Here is a 25,668-nt window from a genome sequence, read left to right on the forward strand (position 1 = left end):
ACAGTTCTGCTAACGAAATTAGCCATTTTGAGGGGTCCAGGATGGTCTCCCCACATTTTCATGCATTTCTCACAAATCTCATCTGGTAGTCAATTCGCACCCCTCCACTGCGAGTAGTGTGAATAGGCATTTTTAATTGGATTGGAGAATTGTTGGGAGAGCGCTTCATGGCGAAGTGTGCGAGTTTAAAGAAACAAACTCGCTACTTGCAATTTGCACCTAATTGGATCGAACCCTAAGACTGCAGAACAAACTGTGAGTTCACAAACTTCACAGATCCCTGAGGAGAGTCTAAGGGTATCCATGAGTGCTGTGTGTGAGACTGAGATTTCTGACAGTGTAAGCCTCCCCCCATTTATGAACCCTCTGCAAATGGGAAAATGAGTGATGATGACATACAAATTGAGGATGCTACAGTGGAGGTGCAACAGGATGAGGGGGATATGTGTGTATCTGACAATACTGAGGATATTGAAGATGAATATGTTGGACAAGAACAAGTTAATAAAATTCAGGAGGAGGATGTTGTTTGTATCAAAGTAAGTCAGCCACCAGTGGCAGCAGTTCTTGCCAGTGATAAGAAGGACAATATAATGCATGTGTGGAATAATTTTTCCCAAATTCTGATATTTGTCAAGGCATCTGTACCATTGTGTGGCCAAGGTAATTAGAGGTAGGGACGTCAACCACCTAGGCAACTCCTCCCAGTTACATCACTTGCAGTGAGTTCACACAAATTATTTATCAAAATCTGGAAAATTATGTCAAATAATAACAAGTAGTCCAGCATCAGCTATTAAGGTGCCCACAGACAGCTATATTTTACACGATTTGGATGATTTCGATGAAACGTGATGACAAATCGTGTAAAATATGATCAAATCGTGAGTGTCCACTCACGATCACAAGTAGTTTTTTACTCACGATGCATCTCACGATTCATCGTATGTCGCGGAATTTGACAGACAGGGCCCTGTACACACCCATCCACCATCTTGTGCAACATCGTGAATAGAAGTAGAAAGAAGCACGATTGGGAGCCTGCACACTGAAGTCTGGATTGCAGCACTTTGGTGAGTATTGGTACTGTATTAATGCAACCCCACTGCCCACCAATGTGTGCCACCCAGCAATGTGTGCCACCCACCTATAAATGCATTACCCAGCCACTGCCTGCCAGAATGAGGTGGGCGGTGGCTGGGTCATGCATCAACTCCACTGCCCACCAATGTGTGCCCCCCACCTACCTTCCAATGTGTACCACCCACCTATAAATGCATGATGCAGCCACCGCCCACCGGAATGAGGTGGGTGGTGGCTGGGTCATACATTAACCTCCCACTGCCCACCAATGTGTGCCGCCCACCTATAAATGCATGACCCAGCCACCGCCCGCCAGAATGAGGCAGGCGGTGGCTGGGTCATGCATTAACCCTCAACTTCCCACTAATGTGTGTCACCCACCTACCCGCCAATGTGTGCCACCCACCTAACCATTCTCTGGCCACCAGTGTCACAGGCCACCTAATAAATACCTTCAAAATCATAAAACACTCAAAATATATTAAAATGAAATAAACAAATTTATTTCAACAACAAAGAAAACATTACAACAACATCAATACATATATTAAATTTGTTTTTGTTCTTGTGATACATTTGTTTATGATGTTTGAATATACCACCATAAACAAATGTATGTCAACAACAGAAACAAATACATTGCAACAACAACAAAAAAATGACAATACTATTAAAAACACATTACATTCCTGTAAAAAAAACCATTAAAAAATACAAATAAAAACATATTAAAATCCTGAAAAATAAATTTTTTAAAAAATCTTGAAAACTGGAGAAATAAACAACATTAAAAATTTACAAAGCAATTTAAAATTATAGCTTAAAAAAATGTCATTATTATTTTTTCTTGCTAGCAATTTCTATGGATAGTGAACACGAGTTTGTGACTGGATTCCTCGAGATCCTACAGTCAAAAGAATGTCTATGGCGGACATCCAGTAGACAATACCACAACAAGTCTCAGAAATTGGCAGCTTTGGGGGTGTTGTTGGACTACACCATAAAGTTTATTGCAGATGCTGACCTTAAAACAGTACGCCACAAAATCCAGAACCTGTGTACTGTCTACATAAAGGAGAAGAAGAAAGTGGACGATTCAAAAACCTCCGGAGCAGGCACTGACAACGTGTATCAGCCAACACTGTGGTACTATCACCTGATAAGCTTCATCAGTGAACAGGAGGCACAACACCAGTCTGTCATCCTGATGGCCGAGCGAGAGGGAGAAGAAGCGGTAGAAGTGAGGGGACCGTCTTAGGAAATTGTGGTAAGTAGAGACACAGTTCATAAACCAAAACCTTTTATTATTTTTGTAGCTCAATCCCAATTGTCCACTATAGTCATTTATCTCACAGACTGTCCTCCTGCCATGGCCCCACACCTGGTCCACTGAGATAGGCCATATACTCCTCCTTCACTTCTTTGGCACATGCTGTCAATGTTGTAGGACTTGGTGGTGCAGACACTGATGTAAACTGGGCAATCTCCTCCGGATGTCCTGCATCTTCTGGTCTAGCTGGGACTGGTCCTCGTTGTGTAGTTTTCCTTCGCAGAAAGTTATGCAGCACACAGCACGCCATCACGACCCACTCTATCTTCTCCACTCGTAGGTTTATGGTGGTGTGGAAAATGCGGAACCTGTTGGTGAGTATTCCAAATGCATTTTCCACAATGCACCGTGCCTGGGATAGACGATAGTTGTAGATCCTCTTCTCTCTGGTCAGGCCCCTCTGTGCAACTGGCTTCATCACATGCCCATGTAATGCAAAAGCTTTGTCTGCGACAAAAACATAATTTAGGCCGTGCTTTGTCTTGTCCAATGATGGTAAGTTGAGGGTTTTGTTGGTGAGTCTCCGGTAGAAAGCCATCTGTTTGAAGGACCCACTATCTGAAACACGGCCATTCTTGCCAACATCCACAAACAAAAATTCGTAGTTGGCATTCATCACTGCCATGAGAACGATGCTGAAGAAGCCTTTGTAGTTGTAGTAATATGATTCGGTGTTGGCAGGTGGGTTGATGAGCATGTGTTTTCCATCGATGGCTCCTCCGCAGTTAGGGAAATTCCAACATTGTTCAAACTCTTCAGCGATGCTCTTCCACTCATCAATGGTGTTAGGAAACTTGCAAATTTGGGTTAAAACATGACTATAATATTATTTTTCTTATTATATATATATATATATATTTACTCCCACCCAAGAGCCTGATATGTCCTCCATGCCGGACCTAAGTCTGCTCGGGGACAGCGAGGTGGATAATTTTATCCCAGTGCCAACACCCATTCTACCAGGACCATCATCTTCTTCTGCACCATCCCAAAAAAAAAAAACAGGGGAGAAAGCAGCAGTACACAGAACAGGAGGACTTATTTCTCCAACAAGCAGAACGCATCCTTCAGAAACCGCCGGATGATATCAACAATTTTACAGTGCATATTAACAGTCGAATAAGAAAAATGGATGACCTAACTAAGAAAAAATTCCACAGGTTAGTGTATGAGCTTTTAATTAGGTCACTCAATAGCAATTTACATGACTCCACTTACATTGCACACCCACTTCTGTATTCGCCTGCCCCAACTGCCTATGTGAGGCCCCCCACCCAGTTTGAGATTACTCCCCCACCCAGCACCCCACCCACAAGCCAGACCGTTTATAATGCTCTGCTGGAGCCAGAGGAAGATTTGCCGCCTTGCTTGTAATTTTTAGGGTTTTGTATTATTGTTGCCTGTACTATCCCCAAATATTTTCTCTCCCAATAGGTGCTGGCTGTATGGTATAGAGTGGTGATGATGCAAATTGGACAAGGTCACTACACACATGGCACAAGTACAGATTGATGGAAGCCGGGGCCACAATCTGTACTTGTGCCATGTGTGTATTGGCCTGTTCAATCTGGTGTCTGACCCACCATACAACATACAGCCGGCTACCTATTGGGATTGATAACATTTGGTGATAGTTTTTTTTTCTTAATGTTGCCTGTACTATCACCAAATTTTATCACTCCCAATAGGTGATGGCTGTATGCTATATGGTGGTGATTACGCAAATTGGACAAGGTCACTACACACATGACGCAAGTACAGATTGATGGAAGCCGGGGCTACAATCTATACTTGTGTCATGTGTGTATTGTCCTGTTCAATCTGGTGTCTAACCCACCGTACAACATACAGCAGGCTATCTATTGAGATTGATAAAATTTGGTGATAATGCTGTTTTGTACAATTTATATACATGTTTATTTTATATATTAAAAATAACCAAAAAAGATGTTATTGCATGCAGTTCAGTGCACAGTCTTGTTAATGCAGCCTTATTGGCTGTCTCAGTTATAGTAAAAACTAGGGGTGTGCACCGTCCACTTTTCGTGTTTTGTGTTTTGGTTTTGGATCTGGATCTTTCTTCGTGTTTTGGATCTGGATTGGTTTTGCCAAAACCACCCTTCCGTGTTTTGGGTTCTGGGTTTTGTGTTTTGGATCTGTATTTTTTTGAAAAAAAGCATAAAAACAGCTAAAATCACAGAATTTGTAGGTTTTTCTGCTCCTATGCTATTATTAACCTCAATAACCTTAATTTCCACTCATTTCCAGTCTATTCTGAACACCTCACACCTCACAATAGTGTTTTTATGTCCAAAAGGTTGCACCGAGGTAGCTGGATGACTATGCTAAGCGACACGAGTGGGCGGCACAAACACGTGACCCATCTAGGAGTGACACTGCAGTGGCAGACAGGATGGCAGTTAGAAAAACTAGGCCCCAAACTGTACATAATGCAAAGAAAAAAAAGAGGTGCAAGATGGAATTGTCCTTGGGCCCTCCCACTCACCCTTATGTTGTATAAACAGGACATGCACACTTTAACAAATCAATAATTTCAGCGCCAGGGTCTGCCACACAACTGTGGCTGAAATGATTGGTTCGTTTGGGCCCCCACAAAACAAGCTGGCAATTAATGTGTCCCTACACAAACTGGCTCTACGGAGGCAAGATGTCATCCTCATCCTCCTCATCCACCGATTCCTCACCCTCTTCAGTGTGTACATCCTCATCCTCACAAAGTATTAACTCGTCCCCACTTGAATCCACCACCACAGGTCCCTCTGTACCTTCTGGAGGCTGGTCTCCCTGGAAGAGCTGATAATTCATTTTGATGAACATCATCTTCTCCACATTCTGTGGAAGCAACCTCCTACGCCTTTCGCTGACAAGGTTCCCGGCTGCACTAAACACTCTTTCGGAGTACACACTGGAGGGGGGGCAACTCAGGTAAAATAGAACCAGTTTGTACAGGGGCCTCCAAATTGCCTCTTTTTCCTGCCAGTACAGGTATGGACTGTCTGACATGCCTACTTGGATGCTGTCACCGATGTAATCCTCCACCATTCTGTCAATGGTGACAGTATCATATGCAGTGACAGTAGACATGTCAGAAATTGGTGCCAGGTCCTTCAGTCCGGACCAGATGTCCAAACTTGGTCCTGCCTGCCCTGCATCACCGCCAGCGGGTTGCTTAGGATACCTAAGTTTTTTCCTGGCAGCCCCAGTTGCGGGAGAAAATGAAGAAAGAGCCGTTGACGTGTCACGTTCCGCTTCAGCTGACAGTGTGTTCACCAGCAGGTCTTTGCACCTCTGCAGGCTTGTGTCGGCCGGAAAGAGAGACACCACATAGGCTTTAAACCTAGGATCGAGCACGGTGGCCAAAATGTAGTGGTCTGATTTCAACAGATTGACCACCCTGGAATCCTGGCAAAGCGAATGAAGGGCTTCATCCACAAGTCCCACTTGCCGAGCGGAATCGCTCCGTCTTAGCTCCTCCTTCACTTTCTCCAGCTGCTTCTGCAAAAGCCTGATGAGGGGAATGACCTGACTCAAGCTGGCAGTGTCTGAACTGACTTCACGTGTGGCAAGTTTGAAGGGCTGGAGAACCTTGCACAACACGGAAATCATTCTCCACTGCGCTTGAGTCAGGTGCATACCCCCTCCTTTGCCTATGTCATAGGTGGATGTATAGGCTTGTATGGCCTTTTGCTGCTCCTCCATCCTCTGAAGCATATAGAGGGTTGAGTTCCACCGCGTCACAACCTCTTGCTTCAGGTGATGGCGGGGCAGGTTCAAGAGTGTTTGCTGGCGCTCCAGTCTTCGGCACGCAGTCACTGAATGGCGAAAGTGGCCAGAAATTTTTCGGGCCACCCAAAGCGTCTCCTGCATGCCCCTGTCGCTTTTCAGAAAATTCTGCACCACCAAGTTTATTGTGTGAGCAAAACATGGGACGTGCTGGAATTTGCCCAGATGTAATGCCTGCACAATATTGGTGGCGTTGTCAGATATCACAAATCCCCAGGAGAGTCTAAGTGGGGTAAGCCACTGGGCGATGATTTCCCTCAGTTTCTCTAAGAGGTTGTCGGCGGTGTGCCTCTTACTGAAACCGGTGATACACAGCGTAGCCTGCCTTGTAACGAGCTGGCGTTTCTGAGATGCTGCTACTGGTGACGCTGTTGCTGTTGCTGCGTAAGGTGATACATCTACCCAGTGGGCTGTCACAGTCATATAGTCCTTAGTCTGCCCTGTTCCACTTGTCCACATGTCCGTGGTTAAGTGGACATTGTGTACAACGGCATTTTTCAGGACACTGAGGACACTTTTTCTGACGTTTCTGTACAGTCTCGGTATCGCCTGCCTAGTGAAGTGGAATCTAGACGGGATTTGGAACCGGGGACACACTACCTCCATCAATTGTCTAAATCCCACTGCACTAATGGTGGATACCGGACGCACGTCTAACACCAACATAGCAGTCAAGGCCTCAGTTATACGTTTTGCTTCAGGATGACTGCTGTCGTACTTCATCCTCCTCGCTAAGGACTGTTGGAGGGTCAATTGTTTAGTAAAAGTAGTGGTGTTCCTACTTCCTCTCTGGGATGATGAACGACTCCCAGCAGCAGCAACAGCAGCAGCGGCAGCAGTAGGCGTAGCAATGCAGGATCCTCCGGAGGAATCCCGGAGAGGAGATTCAGTCATGCCAGTGACATGGCCTGCAGGACTACTTCTGATCCTGACTAAGGAGGAAATTGACGAGGAGGGAGTTGACGGTGTGGTTTGCAGGCGCTTGGATACAACAGGACAACGGGATTTAGGTGTCCCTGGACTGCTTACGGTCTTAGCCAAAGTTTCTGAACTTGACAGTAACTTTTTATGAACGCGCTGCAGGTGCCATAGAAGGGAGGATGTTCCTAGGTGGTTGACGTCCCTACCCCTACTTATTTCACCTTTACATATGGTACATATGGCAAGACAGTTGTTGTCCGGATTTGTATAGAAATATTGCCAGACCAAAGAGGTGGAATGTTTGGTCTTCTACCCAGGCATGACCGTGATGGGCTTTTTCATCCCACGGACAACAACTGTCTCCCCCGGAGCCTGATTTAAACAAACCACATCACCATCAGAATCCTCCTCGCCAACTTCCTCCTCAGCGCCAGCTACACCAGTATCCTCATCCTGTTGTACTTCAACAGTGACATCTTCAATTTGCAAATCAGCAAGTGGACTGTGGGTGCTCCTTTCAGCACTTGCAGGGGGCGTGCAAATGGTGGAAAGAGCCACCTCTTCCCGTCCAGTGCTGGGAAGGTCAGGCATCCCAACCACCACCACACTTGGACTCTCCTTGGGGATTTGTGATATCTTCTTAGAAAGCACAGTTCTTCGCTGTGCTTTTGCCAGCTTAACTCTTTTGATTTTTTTAGTGGGAGGAGGGCTTCCATCGTCATGTGAAGCTGAACCACTAGTCATGAACATACTAGGGATCGACCTTAGCCGTTCCTTGCCACTCCGTGTCGTAAATGGCATATTGGCAAGTTTACGTTTCTCTTCAGCTGATTTAAATGTCTTTTTCAAGGTCATTTTCCTGAACTTTGCCATTTGGGATTGTATGTGCCCTCTACTATGACATTGGGCATCGGCCTTGGCAGACGACGTTGATGGCATGTTATCGTCTATGTCATGACTAGTGGCAGCAGCTTCAGCACTAGGAGGAAGTGGTTCTTGATCTTTCTCTATTTTATTTTTATCGGAGAAAGTTTGGTCCTCCATTTATGTTATATCGATTTGATATATACGTGCGGCTAAACACAGAAAATAATTTTTTTTTTGGTTTGGACTGGAGTGTACTTTCGGGGGTTACAGCACCCTTAACGGTCAAGCCAGCCGGCCCTTTACTTATGACACAGGCGCACGCTTGGCACTACTTTGTTGATGCACGTGCGGCTACTGCGCACACAATTCACAAACACAGAAAATATATAATTTTTTTTTGGTTTGGACTGGAGTGTACTTTCGGGGGTTACAGCACCCTTTAACGGTCAAGCCAGCCGGCCCTTTGCTTATGACACAGGCGCACGCTTGGCACTACTTTGTTGATGCACGTGCGGCTACTGTGCACACAATTCACAAACACAGAAAATAATTTTTTTTTGGTTTGGACTGGAGTGTACTTTCGGGGGTTACAGCACCCTTTAATGGTCAAGCCAGCCGGCCCTTTACTTATGACACAGGCGCACGCTTGGCACTACTTTGTTGATGCACGTGCGGCTACTGCGCACACAATTCACAAACACAGAAAATATATAATTTTTTTTTTGGTTTGGACTGGAGTGTACTTTCGGGGGTTACAGCACCCTTTAACGGTCAAGCCAGCCGGCCCTTTACTTATGACACAGGCGCACGCTTGGCACTACTTTGTTGATGCACATGCGGCTACTGCACACACAATTCACAAACACAGAAATTAATTTTTTTTTTGGTTTGGACTGGAGTGTACTTTCGGGGGTTACAGCACCCTTAACGGTCAAGCCAGCCGGCCCTTTACTTATGACACAGGCGCACGCTTGGCACTACTTTGTTGATGCACGTGCGGCTACTGCGCACACAATTCACAAACACAGAAAATAATTTTTTTCTTGGTTTGGACTGGAGTGTACTTTCGGGGGTTACAGCACCCTTAACGGTCAAGCCAGCCGGCCCTTTACTTATGACACAGGAGCACGCTTGGCACTACTTTGTTGATGCACGTGCGGCTACTGCGCACACAATTCACAAACACAGAAAATAATTTTTTTTTTGGTTTGGACTGGAGTGTACTTTTGGGGGTTACAGCACCCTTAACGGTCAAGCCAGCCGGCCCTTTACTTATGACACAGGCGCATGCTTGGCACTACTTTGTTGATGCACGTGCGGCTACTGCGCACACAATTCACAAACACAGAAAATTTTTTTTTTTTTGTTTGGACTGGAGTGTACTTTCGGGGGTTACAGCACCCTTAACGGTCAAGCCAGCCGGCCCTTTACTTATGACACAGGCGCACGCTTGGCACTACTTTGTTGATGCACGTGCGGCTACTGCGCACACAATTCACAAACACAGAAAATAATTTTTTTTTGGTTTGGACTGGAGTGTACTTTCGGAGGTTACAGCACCCTTAACGGTCAAGCCAGCCGGCCCTTTACTTATGACACAGGCGCACGCTTGGCACTACTTTGTTGATGCACATGCGGCTACTGCGCACACAATTCACAAAATCTGAAAATATATTTTTTTTTTAGCACTTGGGGGGAGCACCCCTGATGGACAGAGCACCCCCTGGACAACACTACAGCACCCCTTTAGGACTGGGACACTGCACAGGACTTTGGAGTGGACACAGCCCCTATGGAGATCTGACTGCACAACACAGTCCAGCCAGCCCCTATGGACTTTGAAGTAGTGGACACAGCCCCTATTAACAACAGCAGCACAGCACAACACAGCCAGCCCCTATGGACTTTGAAGTAGTGGACAACAGCAGCACTACACTACACTACACAGCCCTAACTCCCACCCTCCCTCTTCACTGTCCACAGCCGAGTGAGAAAATGGCGCCGACGCGGGTACCTTATATAGGATCCAAAACCCGCAAGACTCGGAAGGCGGGATGATGACGTTTTGCCTCGATTTCAGATCCGAGTCAGGCGGGAAAAGTCGAGCCTGACTCGTATCGGACTCGGATCGGGGGGGCTCGGGGGGGTTCGGATTTCAGAAATCCGAACCCGCTCACCCCTAGTAAAAACCCCAAAACATTGTTATTGACTACTGTGCAGTGTTATTGGCACAGTGGCTGTCAGTTATTATAATGAGTTAAAAAAATAAACCTAAAAAAAATGTAATTGACTACTGTGTATTGTTGTTGCCACACAAATGTTAATGACTGCTATGTAGCACAGTCTTGTTAATGCTGCCTTATTGGCTGTCACAGTTATTATAAAGAGTTACATTTAAAAAAAAACAGAAAAAAATAAAAAACTTTTTTTCTTTGACAAGAAACCAATGTGTGGTGTTTTTTTTTTCTTACGTTGCAACACTGGTGCTGCAGCACTTTAACAATGGCCTTGCAGGTCTCCGGGAAGATGACGTCCAAGGACTGAGGTGAGATGTGTGTCCCAAACTTCAGGTCTTCAAATAACCTTCCTCTAGCCAGGTACCTCAGGGTAGCACCAGCCTCTCTTCAGCAGGGATTGCTCTCCGCCACCTTGTGTTTTGCCTCCAGATGTGGGGGTCATCAGATGCAGCAACTCCTGGAAGGTGGTGTCATCCATGGGCAGGTAGTTGCGGTAGTCGTCCGGGTTGTTCTACTTGATCTCGATCAGCAGGGACATGTGAGAGCAAGTATCCCTTTGCTGCAGCCACTCCTTGGTCCAGCATGCTCTCCTCCTCCTTTGCTGGGCCATCTCCTGGATCACCTTGACCCAAGCCCCAGCTTTGGCGACCAACACATTATACTGATAGGGATGCATCAGCACAGAATTCAGGAACAGGATAGAATGCAGGTAGCACACACTTGCAGGTAGAACACACTTTGTAAAAGGTAAGCCTAATACAAAGCAGAGCACAGTAGCAATGTACAGGGTTCAGCAGGTATAAACCTAGCCTCACTAGTAGCATAGCAGAATGGGTACAGGGTAAAAATGGCACATGCTTTTTATACCCCCTAGCTAGCCCCGCCCATTATTTAAATTTCTCACCAATCATGAAGATCCTTGTGTGTTGTTTGGTGAACTCACGATCTATCAGGCACGATCTCACAATTCGGACTTCTGACACGTTGCAGGATAGATCGTGAGATCGTGAATCAAATTGGAAGCTTTTTTGACCAAATCATGCCCACGACTGCCAGGGAGCTCCCGGGGAGAGTTCAGGGGAAATTGTACACGATGTCAGATCGTGAGCACATCACTGTATGTCTGTGGGAACCTTTAGCATCATGGATAGATCCCAGCACATGCAATTTTCACTGCCAGCACCTTAATCATTAATATCCATTTTCCTCATTAGTGATCGGAGGTAGTCTGCCAATTTGCAAAGGCTAACTGACTCTTCCCAAGAAGAATCCTTGCACGCTAGGCCTGCTCCTGCTGTGGGTGAGTCGGCATCACAGAAGGGGACTAAGTAGATTAGTTGTTTCAAATAATTGACTTTGAAACAAGCATTTGCATGAGGAACTAAGTATGAACACTGCCATTCTGTTGCATAGCAGGTTACTGAAGCCATGATGGCCATGCTAGCATTAGATCTGCATCCGATAATCCATCATCAATGCATCTGGATTTAGACAATTAGTTGAGGTCATGTGTTCCCGCTACCAAATTCCAACTTGATTCCATCTTACCAGAACAGCAATTCCTCACCTATACCAGGACGTTAAACAAAACGTTATTTTTTTGGAAGCCTCCGAGTGCCGCTGTTTTTTTTCTATATGTATATATATATATATATATATATATATAAATATATATATATATATATATATATATCGTTCCAATGGCGGCACTCCGTAAATAAAGCAACACAAGAGTCAGTGCATAAATAGCAGCAACGTTTCAGCGCTTTAATTCGCGCTTTTGTCAAGCCAAAATATCATACAGAGACATATTACACTTACCAAGTATAAATACTAAACAGCCCCATCGATGACGCCAGATCTTGGCCCCGAAACCGGAAGTGGCGGAGACCGGAAGTGACGTCACCTCGCCCCAGTTGCTATGGAAACCCCACAGTGTAAACAAACGACATTAAAGACAAACATCAACACAACTACCACAATAAATAGATACAGTGTGACTGCATGAAATCATCAAGAACAATACAATCATCTGGCCGAAGCCAGAAAGTTTAGCAGCTGCCCAGGTACAATTAGAAACAACAAATAAAATATAACAATCATACTGCATAAAGATGGCTAATAATTAGGGGTGTGCACCGGCCACTTTTCGTGTTTTGTGTTTTGGTTTTGGATCTGGATCTTTCTTCGTGTTTTGGATCTGGATTGGTTTTGCCAAAACCACCCTTCCGTGTTTTGGGTTCTGGGTTTTGTGTTTTGGATCTGTATTTTTTTTTTAAAAAGCATAAAAACAGCTAAAATCACAGAATTTGTTGGTTTCTCTGCTCCTATGCTATTATTAACCTCAATAACCTTAATTTCCACTCATTTCCAGTCTATTCTGAACACCTCACACCTCACAATAGTGTTTTCATGTCCAAAAGGTTGCACCGAGGTAGCTGGATGACTATGCTAAGCGACACGAGTGGGCGGCACAAACACGTGACCCATCTAGGAGTGACACTGCAGTGGCAGACAGGATGGCAGTTAGAAAAACTAGGCCCCAAACTGTACATAATGCAAAGAAAAAAAAGAAGTGCAAGATGGAATTGTCCTTGGGCCCTCCCACCCACCCTTATGTTGTATAAACAGGACATGCACACTTTAACAAATCAATCATTTCAGCGCCAGGGTCTGCCACACAACTGTGGCTGAAATGATTGGTTCGTTTGGGCCCCCACAAAACAAGCTGGCAATTAATGTGTCCCTGCACAAACTGGCTCTACGGAGGCAAGATGTCATCCTCATCCTCCTCATCCACCGATTCCTCACCCTCTTCAGTGTGTACATCCTCATCCTCACAAAGTATTAACTCGTCCCCACTTGAATCCACCACCACAGGTCCCTCTGTACCTTCTGGAGGCTGGTCTCCCTGGAAGAGCTGATAATTCATTTTGATGAACATCATCTTCTCCACATTCTGTGGAAGCAACCTCCTACACCTTTCGCTGACAAGGTTCCCGGCTGCACTAAACACTCTTTCGGAGTACACACTGGAGGGGGGGCAACTCAGGTAAAATAGAGCCAGCTTGTACAGGGGCCTCCAAATTGCCTCTTTTTCCTGCCAGTACAGGTATGGACTGTCTGACATGCCTACTTGGATGCTGTCACCGATGTAATCCTCCACCATTCTGTCAATGGTGACAGTATCATATGCAGTGACAGTAGACATGTCAGAAATTGTTGCCAGGTCCTTCAGTCCGGACCAGATGTCCAAACTTGGTCCTGCCTGCCCTGCATCACCGCCAGCGGGTTGCTTAGGATACCTAAGTTTTTTCCTGGCAGCCCCAGTTGCGGGAGAAAATGAAGAAGGAGCCGTTGACGTGTCACGTTCCGCTTCAGCTGACAGTGTGTTCACCAGCAGGTCTTTGCACCTCTGCAGGCTTGTGTCGGCCGGAAAGAGAGACACCACATAGGCTTTAAACCTAGGATCAAGCACGGTGGCCAAAATGTAGTGGTCTGATTTCAACAGATTGACCACCCTGGAATCCTGGCAAAGCGAATGAAGGGCTTCATCCACAAGTCCCACATGCCGAGCGGAATCGCTCCGTCTTAGCTCCTCCTTCACTTTCTCCAGCTGCTTCTGCAAAAGCCTGATGAGGGGAATGACCTGACTCAAGCTGGCTGTGTCTGAACTGACTTCACGTGTGGCAAGTTCGAAGGGCTGGAGAACCTTGCACAACACGGAAATCATTCTCCACTGCGCTTGAGTCAGGTGCATACCCCCTCCTTTGCCTATGTCATAGGTGGATGTATAGGCTTGTATGGCCTTTTGCTGCTCCTCCATCCTCTGAAGCATATAGAGGGTTGAGTTCCACCGCGTCACAACCTCTTGCTTCAGGTGATGGCGGGGCAGGTTCAAGAGTGTTTGCTGGCGCTCCAGTCTTCGGCACGCAGTCGCTGAATGGCGAAAGTGGCCAGAAATTTTTCGGGCCACCCAAAGCGTCTCCTGCACGCCCCTGTCGCTTTTCAGAAAATTCTGCACCACCAAGTTTATTGTGTGAGCAAAACATGGGACGTGCTGGAATTTGCCCAGATGTAATGCCCGCACAATATTGGTGGCGTTGTCAGATATCACAAATCCCCAGGAGAGTCTAAGTGGGGTAAGCCACTGGGCGATGATTTCCCTCAGTTTCTCTAAGAGGTTGTCGGCGGTGTGCCTCTTACTGAAACCGGTGATACACAGCGTAGCCTGCCTTGTAACGAGCTGGCGTTTCTGAGATGCTGCTACTGGTGACGCTGCTGCTGTTGCTGCGTAAGGTGATACATCTACCCAGTGGGCTGTCACAGTCATATAGTCCTTAGTCTGCCCTGTTCCACTTGTCCACATGTCCGTGGTTAAGTGGACATTGTGTACAACGGCATTTTTCAGGACACTGAGGACACTTTTTCTGACGTTTCTGTACAGTCTCGGTATCGCCTGCCTAGTGAAGTGGAATCTAGACGGGATTTGGAACCGGGGACACACTACCTCCATCAATTGTCTAAATCCCACTGCACTAATGGCGGATACCGGATGCACGTCTAACACCAACATAGCAGTCAAGGCCTCAGTTATACGTTTTGCTTCAGGATGACTGCTGTCGTACTTCATCCTCCTCGCTAAGGACTGTTGGAGGGTCAATTGTTTAGTAAAAGTAGTGGTGTTCCTACTTCCTCTCTGGGATGATGAACGACTCCCAGCAGCAGCAACAGCAGCAGCGGCAGCAGTAGGCGTAGCAATGCAGGATCCTCCAGAGGAATCCCGGATAGGAGAGTCAGTCATGCCAGTGACATGGCCTGCAGGACTACTTCCGATCCTGACTAAGGAGGAAATTGACGAGGAGGGAGATGACGGTGTGGTTTGCAGGCGCTTGGATACAACAGGACAACGGGATTTAGGTGTCCCTGGACTGCTTACGGTCTTAGCCAAAGTTTCTGAACTTGACAGTAACTTTTTATGAACGCGCTGCAGGTGCCGTATAAGGGAGGATGTTCCTAGGTGGTTGACGTCCCTACCCCTACTTATTTCACCTTTACATATGGTACATATGGCAATACAGTTGTTGTCCGGATTTGGATAGAAATATTGCCAGACCAAAGAGGTGGAATGTTTGGTCTTCTGCCCAGGCATGACCGTGATGGGCTTTTTCATCCCACGGACAACAACTGTCTCCCCCGGAGCCTGATTTAAACAAACCACATCACCATCAGAATCCTCCTCGCCAACTTCCTCCTCAGCGCCAGCTACACCAGTATCCTCATCCTGTTGTACTTCAACAGTGACATCTTCAATTTGCATATCAGCAAGTGGACTGTGGGTGCTCCTTTCAGCACTTGCAGGGGGCGTGCAAATGGTGGAAAGAGCCACCTCTTCCCGTCCAGTGCTGGGAAGGTCAGGCATCGCAACCACCACCACACTTGGACTCTCCTTGGGGATTTGTGATATCTTCTTAGAAAGCACAGTTCTTCGCTGTGCTTTTGCCAGCTTAACTCTTTTGATTTTTTTAGTGGGAGGAGGGCTTCCATCGTCATGTGAAGCTGAACCACTAGTCATGAACATACTAGGGATCGACCTTAGCCGTTCCTTGCCACTCCGTGTCGTAAATGGCATATTGGCAAGTTTACGTTTCTCTTCAGCTGATTTAAATGTCTTTTTCAAGGTCATTTTCCTGAACTTTGCCATTTGGGATTGTATGTGCCCTCTACTATGACATTGGGCATCGGCCTTGGCAGACGACGTTGATGGCATGTTATCGTCTATGTCATGACTAGTGGCAGCAGCTTCAGCACTAGGAGGAAGTGGTTCTTGATCTTTCTCTATTTTATTTTTATCGGAGAAAGTTTGGTCCTCCATTTAAGTTATATAGATTTGATATATACGTGCGGCTAAACACAGAAAATATTTTTTTTTTTGGTTTGGACTGGAGTGTACTTTCGGGGGTTACAGCACCCTTTAACGGTCAAGCCAGCCGGCCCTTTACTTATGACACAGGCGCACGCTTGGCACTACTTTGTTGAAGCACGTGCGGCTACTGCGCACACAATTCACAAACACAGAAAATAATTTTTTTTTTGGTTTGGACTGGAGTGTACTTTTGGGGGTTACAGCACCCTTAACGGTCAAGCCAGCCAGCCCTTTACTTATGACACAGGCGCACGCTTGGCACTACTTTGTTGATGCACGTGCGGCTACTGCGCACACAATTCACAAACACAGAAAATAATTTTTTTCTTGGTTTGGACTGGAGTGTACTTTCGGGGGTTACAGCACCCTTAATGGTCAAGCCAGCCGGCCCTTTACTTATGACACAGGCGCACGCTTGGCACTACTTTGTTGATGCACGTGCGGCTACTGCGCACACAATTCACAAACACAGAAAATAATTTTTTTTTGGTTTGGACTGGAGTGTACTTTCGGGGGTTACAGCACCCTTTAACGGTCAAGCCAGCCGGCCCTTTACTTATGACACAGGCGCACGCTTGGCACTACTTTGTTGATGCACGTGCGGCTACTGCGCACACAATTCACAAACACAGAAAATAATTTTTTTTTTGGTTTGGACTGGAGTGTACTCTCGGGGGTTTCAGCACCCTTAACGGTCAAGCCAGCCGGCCCTTTACTTATGACACAGGCGCACGCTTGGCACTACTTTGTTGATGCACGTGCGGCTACTGCGCACACAATTCACAAACACAGAAAATAATTTTTTTCTAGGTTTGGACTGGAGTGTACTTTCGGGGGTTACAGCACCCTTAATGGTCAAGCCAGCCGGCCCTTTACTTATGACACAGGCGCACGCTTGGCACTACTTTGTTGATGCACGTGCGGCTACTGCGCACACAATTCACAAACACAGAAAATAATTTTTTTTTTGGTTTGGACTGGAGTGTACTTTCGGGGGTTACAGCACCCTTAACGGTCAAGCCAGCCAGCCCTTTACTTATGACACAGGCGCACGCTTGGCACTACTTTGTTGATGCACGTGCGGCTACTGCGCACACAATTCACAAACACAGAAAATAATTTTTTTTTTGGTTTGGACTGGAGTGTACTTTTGGGGGTTACAGCACCCTTAACGGTCAAGCCAGCCAGCCCTTTACTTATGACACAGGCGCACGCTTGGCACTACTTTGTTGATGCACGTGCGGCTACTGCGCACACAATTCACAAACACAGAAAATAATTTTTTTTTGGTTTGGACTGGAGTGTACTTTCGGGGGTTACAGCACCCTTTAACGGTCAAGCCAGCCGGCCCTTTACTTATGACACAGGCGCACGCTTGGCACTACTTTGTTGATGCACGTGCGGCTACTGCGCACACAATTCACAAACACAGAAAATAATTTTTTTTTTGGTTTGGACTGGAGTGTACTCTCGGGGGTTACAGCACCCTTAACGGTCAAGCCAACCGGCCCTTTACTTATGACACAGGCGCACGCTTGGCACTACTTTGTTGATGCACGTGCGGCTACTGCGCACACAATTCACAAACACAGAAAATAATTTTTTTTTGGTTTGGACTGGAGTGTACTTTCGGGGGTTACAGCACCCTTTAATGGTCAAGCCAGCCGGCCCTTTACTTATGACACAGGCGCACGCTTGGCACTACTTTGTTGATGCACGTGCGGCTACTGCGCACACAATTCACAAACACAGAAAATAATTTTTTTTTTGGTTTGGACTGGAGTGTACTTTGGGGGTTACAGCACCCTTTAACGGTCAAGCCAGCCGGCCCTTTACTTATGACACAGGCGCACGCTTGGCACTACTTTGTTGATGCACGTGCGGCTACTGCGCACACAATTCACAAACACAGAAAATAATTTTTTTTTTGGTTTGTACTGGAGTGTACTTTCGGGGGTTACAGCACCCTTAACGGTCAAGCCAGCCGGCCCTTTACTTATGACACAGGCGCACGCTTGGCACTACTTTGTTGATGCAATTGCGGCTACTGCGCACACAATTCACAAACACAGAAAATATTTTTTTTTTTGGTTTGGACTGGAGTGTACTTTCGGGGGTTACAGCACCCTTTAACGGACAAGCCAGCTGGCCTTTTACTTATGGGACACAGGCGCACGCTTGGCACTACTTTGTTGATGCACGTGCGGCTACTGCGCACACAATTCACAAACACAGAAAATAATTTTTTTTTTGGTTTGGACTGGAGTGTACTTTCGGGGGTTACAGCACCCTTAACGGTCAAGCCAGCCGGCCCTTTACTTATGACACAGGCGCACGCTTGGCACTACTTTGTTGATGCACGTGCAGCTACTGCGCACACAATTCACAAACACAGAAAATAATTTTTTTTTGGTTTGGACTGGAGTGTACTTTCGGGGGTTACAGCACCCTTTAACGGTCAAGCCAGCCGGCCCTTTACTTATGACACAGGCGCACGCTTGGCACTACTTTGTTGATGCACGTGCGGCTACTGCGCACACAATTCACAAACACAGAAAATATATTATTTTTTTAGCACTTGGGGGGAGCACCCCTGATGGACAGAGCACCCCCTGGACAACACTACAGCCCCCCTTTAGGACTGGGACACTGCACAGGACTTTGGAACTGACTGCACAACACAGTCCAGCCAGCCCCTATGGACTTTGAAGTAGTGGACACAGCCCCTATTAACAACAGCAGCACAGCACAACACAGCCAGCCCCTATGGACTTTGAAGTAGTGGACAACAGCAGCACTACACTACACTACACTACACAGCACTAACTCCCACCCTCCCTCTTCACTGTCCACAGCCGAGTGAGAAAATGGCGCCGACGCGGGTACCTTATATAGGATCCAAAACCCGCGAGACTCGGAAGGCGGGATGATGACGTTTTGCCTCGATGTCAGATCCGAGTCAGGCGGGAAAAGTCGAGCCTGACTCGGATCGGACTCGGATCGGGGGGGCTCGGGGGGGTTCGGATTTCAGAAATCCGAACCCGCTCACCCCTACTAATAATAGCGTTCAAAGCTATATATAAATGCATATGGAATATGGCAACACAGCAGAGAAAACAGACTCTTATCCTATACATATATTGCTCAAAATCAAAAAAGCATGAGGTTTAATACTGACATCGGATTATAACAAGATAATCATAACACTATGTAGATTAACTACAAGGAATATACTAAATAAAGCAATGTAAACCTAGTGTCTCATTAAGCCCCCGTGGGGAAAGAGAAAAAAGACGCATAATCCACTGTGATTCACATTGCAGTAACCTACGCGCCCTGTCACCCCCCCTCACAAGAGGAGGTACGTGATCAATAATGCGATATCGCAAGGTAGAAAGATTGTGCTGTGCCACAGCAAAATGCCTGGCCACAGGCTGCTCACTGCTGAGCCATCCGTTCTCTCAAGGTGCATTCGGTTTTGCCTACGTACACTTTAGAGCACGGACATGTGATGACATATACTATAAACTTGGTCGTGCATGTTACAAAGTGACGGATGTTGAATTTCATGCCAGTATATGGATGGAAAAATCTAGAACCTGTTTGTAAAGAACGACAGGTAGTACAATTAAGGCACTTAAAACACCCCAGTTTAGGAGTGCCTAAAAATGTAGCGCCTTTAGTACTAGTTTTTCCCAAAGGAGCTACATCATTATGTACCAAGAAGTCCCTAAGATTTTTTCCTCTGCGATAACAGGCCATGATCTTAGTATTGTGCAAGGTTTTTAGGTCATTATCAGACGTAATGATTGGCCATAACACTTTGGCCTGTTTGTTAATGACAGGGCTCATGTGATTGAATTGATTAACCCAGATATGCTTGTTGCGCAAATTACTCTCCTTTTCAGGATTAAACACCAACAATCTATCGATCGGTATGGCCAAAGCTTTGGCCTTAGCACGATTTAGAATAGTAGTAGAATACCCACTCTCCAAAAACTTGTCATACACAACTTCAAGCTGGCTAATCCCTTCATCTCTATTCCTTGAAATTCTCAGTGCACGTTAGAACTGAGAAAAGAGGAGGGCATTTTTAAGAGGCGCTGGATGAGCACTCTGAGCCAACAAGATGTTATTCCTATCTGTAGGTTTTACAAACAATGAAGGGACAAGGTTACCTCCACTATTGGTAATAGTGACATCCAAAAAATTCACACACTGAGTGTCAGTAGTGTATGTAAATTTGACAGGGTTATTCAACCTATTGTGGGTCTCAATTAAATCTGCAAATGTTTGTTGAGAACCTCTCCAGACAATAAACAAATCGTCTATATAATGAAAGAAAGCAATGATGTTAATAGCTATAAGGGGGTCAGAAAAGAACACATCCTGTTTAATAGCAAACATAAAAGCATTGGCGTATGATGGGGCCACATTGGACCCCATCGTACAGCCGGACAGTTGTAAATAAAAAACCCAGTCAAACGTAAAATAATTGCGTGTCAACACAAGCTCCAATAGCTCCAAAAACAGCTCGATAGGGGGACCTTTGTAGTGTGGATTATTAGTAATCAACATCTTAGTTGCCTTAAGACAATCAAAATGGGGGATACATGTATACAAACTGCATACATCGACATAACACAGAATGCAATATTTGGGTAAACCCGTCAATGAAGTTAATGCAATTAACAGGCTGTTGGTATCCTTCAAATAAGTTGGTCTGGCTTGGACACATGGTTGGAGTATAGCATCTAGGTAAGTAGACACAGTTTGAAATAAAGATCCACCGGCAGCAATAATCGGTCTACCCGGAGGCTTGACCGGATCTTTATGGATTTTAGGGATTAAATATAAAAGAGGTCTAATAGGAAACTTGACCTCCAAAGCTTTTTTAATCGATGGTGAAATTAAACCCTGTGAACAAGCCAGAGATAAAACAGTATCCAACTCTCTTTTAAATTCACATGTAGGATCTTGTGACAATTTCTTATAAGTGGTGACATCGCTAAGCTGCCTCAAGGCCTCCTCCTTATAATCACTCAAATTCAACACTACAATAGCCCCACGTTTGTCGGCTTGGTGGAAAACTACATCATCATACAAAGATAATTTTTTTAAGGCAATTTGCTCATCTTTATTCAAGTTTCAAAACTTTGGTTTGTGGCATTTAGAATTCTCTAATACGACTCTGTCCAATAAACGTGAAAATGTCTTTATAGACGTATTATTGCTGACCGGATCAAAAGATGATCTTTCCTGCAATCTAAGAAGCTGTGGTGGCAAATCAGACTCCCTAGATGCCATATCAGAAAAATGTTCTTTAATCTTAATGCTCCTATTTATCATATAGGACTCTTTTTTCCATTGTATCTTATCAAAAGGTACCGTCGGGACGAAAGATAAGCCCCTACTAAGAACTGAAAGTTCACAATCAGTCAGTATTCTACTGGACAAATTAAAGACTAAATCCTGCGGCCGCTGGGTGGTCTTCCTCTCCCTTTGGTTCTGCTTACCTAGGCGGGTATGATGGGGCCGAGAACTTAAAAATGCGCTCTAACACGTTTACCCACTGTAGCTTCACCTCTACCTTTCAATCTAGATCTTATCACAGCATCTGTATTACTTTCAGTGGTACCAGTGTCATCTGAAGTGTCAAGACGTGGTCTATCAAGGGTACGTCTAAATAAAGGGTGTCTATCAGATTTAGAATATGCTCCAGTAAGCCAATTATAAACCCTCTGATGCTCATAGTCGAGGTCAACTTTCTTTTTCTTCTCACTCTTAAATCTAATGAGATAATTTTTGTATTAAGTACTACTTAATAAATGTTCCTTCAATTTATTATTATTAGTGATCGAGGAATCCAAAAGGGAGATTGATGTGGCTAAAGAAAAAATTACTCTGTTTGAAGCCACATATTTGTCAGCCTTATCCAGTGATAATCAATGTGACTGGCTAGCCAAACTAGCAACGCAATTAGAGATGTACAAAAACGATCTCATTAGATTTAAGAGTGAGAAGAAAAAGAAAGTTGACCTCGACTACGAGCATCAGAGGGTTTATAATTAGCTTACTGGAGCATATTCTAAATCTGATAGATGCCCTTTATTTAGACGTACCCTTGATAGACCACGTCTTGACACTTCAGATGACACTGGTACCACTGAAAGTGATACAGATGCTGTGATAAGATCTAGATCGAAAGGTAGAGGTGAAGCTACAGTGGGTAAACGTGTTAGAGCGCGTTTTTTAGGTCTCAGCCCCATCGTACCCGCCGAGGTAAGCAGAACCAAAGAGTGAGGTAGACCACCCAGCGGCCGCAGGATATAGGGCCTGATTCAGACCCACTCGCAAGCGGCTGTCCGCTCGCAAGTGGGTCATTGTTGTGCACTGCGCATGCGCACGATGGCGGGAGCTCCGTCGTGCGCATGCGCCAGACGCGACGAGCGAAGGACTTTCCTTCGCTCGTTGTGTCTGATCAAAGGGGGCGTGCTGTCGATGTTGATTGACAGCACGCCCCCTTTGGTGGGCGTGCCGGGGGCGTGCCACCCTGACGGGGGCGTTCCCAAGGGAACGCCTACCGTCAGAAGCCGGCCCACTGACATCACTAGTGATGTCAGTGGGAGTGATTTTGGCTCTGATAGAGCTAAAATCACTCCGGGCCTTGCGGTTGAAAACCTCAACCACAGGGTCCGGCTTGCAGTGGCGATGGTCGCGATGGTCAAGACCATCGTGGCCATCAAACTGCACGCTCGTATAGGCTGTGGGTGGTGACCCACAGCTATACGAGCGTCCAGGAGGACGCTCCATAATTATGGAGGGCGGCCCTCATTCAGAGCGTGCTCTCTGCTCAGAGCATACGGCTCTGAATGAGGGCCTTAGTCTTTAATTTGTCCAGTAGAATATTGACTGATTACGAACTTTCGGTTCTTAGTAGGGGCTTATCTTTCATCCCGACGGTACCTTTTGATAAGATACAATGGAAAAAAGAGTCCTATATGTTAAATAGGAGCATTAAGATTAAAGAACATTTTTCTGATATGGCATCTAGGGAGTCTGATTTGCCACCACAGCTTCTTAGATTGCAGGAAAGATCATCTTTTGATCCGGTCAGCAATAATACGTCTATAAAGACATTTTCACATTTATTGGACAGAGACGTATTAGAGAATTGTAAATGCCACAAACCAAAGTTTTGGAACTTGAATAAAGATGAGCAAATTTCCTTAAAAAATGTATCTGTGTATGATGATGTAGTTTTCCGCCAAGCCAACAAAGGCGGGGCTATTGTAGTTGAATTTGAGTGATTATAAGGAGGAGGCCTTGAGGCTGCTTAGCGATGTCACCACTTATAAGAAATTGTCACAAGATCCTACATGTGAATTTAAAAGAGAGTTGGATACTGTTTTATCTCTGGCTTGTTCACAGGGTTTAATTTCACCATCGATTAAAAAAGCTTTGGAGGTCAAGTTTCCTATTAGACCTCTTTTATATTTAATCCCTAAAATCCATAAAGATCCGGTCAAGCCTCCGGGTAGACCGATCATTGCTGCCGGTGGATCTTTATTTCAAACTGTGTCTACTTACCTAGATGCTATACTCCAACCATGTGTCCAAGCCAGACCAACTTATTTGAAGGATACCAACAGCCTGTTAATTGCATTAACTTAATTGACGGGTTTACCCAGAGATTTCATTCTGTGTTCTGTCGATGTATGCAGTTTGTATACATTTATCCCCCATTTTGATGGTCTTAAGGCAACTAAGATGTTGATTACTAATAATCCACATTACAAAGGTCCCCCTATCGAGCTGTTTTTGGAGCTATTGGAGCTTGTGTTGACACGCAATTATTTTACGTTTGATGGGAGTTTTTATTTACAACTGTCCGGCTGTGCGATGGGGTCCAATGTGGCCCCATCGTACGCCAATGCTTTTATGTTTGCTATTGAACAGGATGTGTTCTTTTCTGACCCCCTTATAGCTAGTAACATCATTGCTTTCTTTCGTTATATAGATGATTTGTTTATTGTCTGGAGAGGTTCTCAACAAACATTTGCAGATTTAATTGAAACCCACAATAGGTTGAATAACCCTGTCAAATTTACATACACTACTGACACTCAGTGTGTGAATTTTTTGGATGTCACTATTACCAATAGTGGAGGTAACCTTGTCCCTTCATTGTTTGTAAAACCTACAGATAGGAATAACATCTTGTTGGCTCAGAGTGCTCATCCAGCTCCTCTTAAAAATGCCCTCCCCTTTTCTCAGTTCTTACGTGCACTGAGAATTTCAAAGAATAGAGATGAAGGGATTAGCCAGCTTGAAGTTATGTATGACAAGTTTTTGGAGAGTGGGTATTCTACTACTATTCTAAATCGTGCTAAGGCCAAAGCTTTGGCCATACCAATCGATAGATTGTTGGTGTTTAATCCTAAAAAGGAGAGTAATTTGCGCAACAAGCATATCTGGGTTAATCAATTCAATCACATGAGCCCTGTCATTAACAAACAGGCCAAAGCGTTATGGCCAATCATTACGTCTGGTAATGACCTAAAAACCTTGCACAATACTAAGATCATGGCCTGTTATCGCAGAGGAAAAAATCTTAGGGACTTCTTGGTGCATAATGATGTAGCTCCTTTGGGAAAAACTAGTACTAAAGGCGCTACATTTTTAGGCACTCCTAAACTGGGGTGTTTTAAGTGCCTTAATTGTACTACCTGTCGTTCTTTACAAACAGGTTCTATATTTTTCCATCCATATACTGGCATGAAATTCAACATTCGTCACTTTGTAACATGCATGACCAAGGTTATAGTATATGTCATCACATGTCCGTGCTCTAAAGTGTACGTAGGCAAAACCGAATGCACCTTGAGAGAACGGATGGCTCAGCATCGCTCTGCCATCCGTGCAGCACTTGCGACAGGCACAAGTGAGCAGCCTGTGGCCAGGCATTTTGCTGTGGCACAGCACAATCTTTCTACCTTGCGGTATCGCATTATTGATCACGTACCTCCTCTTATGAGGGGGGCTGACAGGGCGCGTAGGTTACTGCAATGTGAATCACAGTGGATTATGCGTCTTTTTTCTCTTTCCCCACGGGGGCTTAATGAGACACTAGGTTTACATTGCTTTATTTAGTATATTCCTTGTAGTTAATCTACATAGTTTTATGATTATCTTGTTATAATCCGATGTCAGTATTATACCTCATGCTTTTTTGATTTTGAGCAATATATGTATAGGATAAGAGTCTGTTTTCTCTGCTGTGTTGCCATATTCCATATGCATTTATATATAGCTTTGAACGCTATTATTAGCCATCTTTATGCAGTATGATTGTTATATTTTATTTGTTGTTTCTAATTGTACCTGGGCAGCTGCTAAACTTTCTGGCTTCGGCCAGATGATTGTATTGTTCTTGATGATTTCATGCAGTCACACTGTATCTATTTATTGTGGTAGTTGTGTTGATGTTTGTCTTTAAT

The 25,668-nt window shown here is 45.2% G+C and overlaps 1 protein-coding gene across 1 annotated transcript; it reads left to right on the forward strand.

Annotated features, from left to right (window-relative positions):
* Positions 1 to 24,070: 24,070 nt before the first annotated feature.
* LOC148508640 (uncharacterized) lies at positions 24,071 to 25,321 on the forward strand. Its single transcript, XM_088444207.1, has one exon. It carries the CDS (start codon positions 24,071 to 24,073, stop codon positions 25,319 to 25,321), a length of 1,251 nt encoding a protein of 416 aa, XP_088300333.1.
* The last annotated feature ends 347 nt before the right edge of the window (positions 25,322 to 25,668 follow it).

Source organism: Taudactylus pleione, unplaced genomic scaffold (genome assembly GCF_031769625.1).
Source record: "Taudactylus pleione unplaced genomic scaffold, aTauple2 ptg000352l, whole genome shotgun sequence".
NCBI lineage: Eukaryota > Metazoa > Chordata > Amphibia > Anura > Myobatrachidae > Taudactylus > Taudactylus pleione.

Coding starts and splice junctions, on each gene's coding strand:
- LOC148508640 (XM_088444207.1), top strand. CDS start 24,071: ATGGGGTCCAATGTGGCCCCATCGTACGCCAATGCTTTTATGTTTGCT.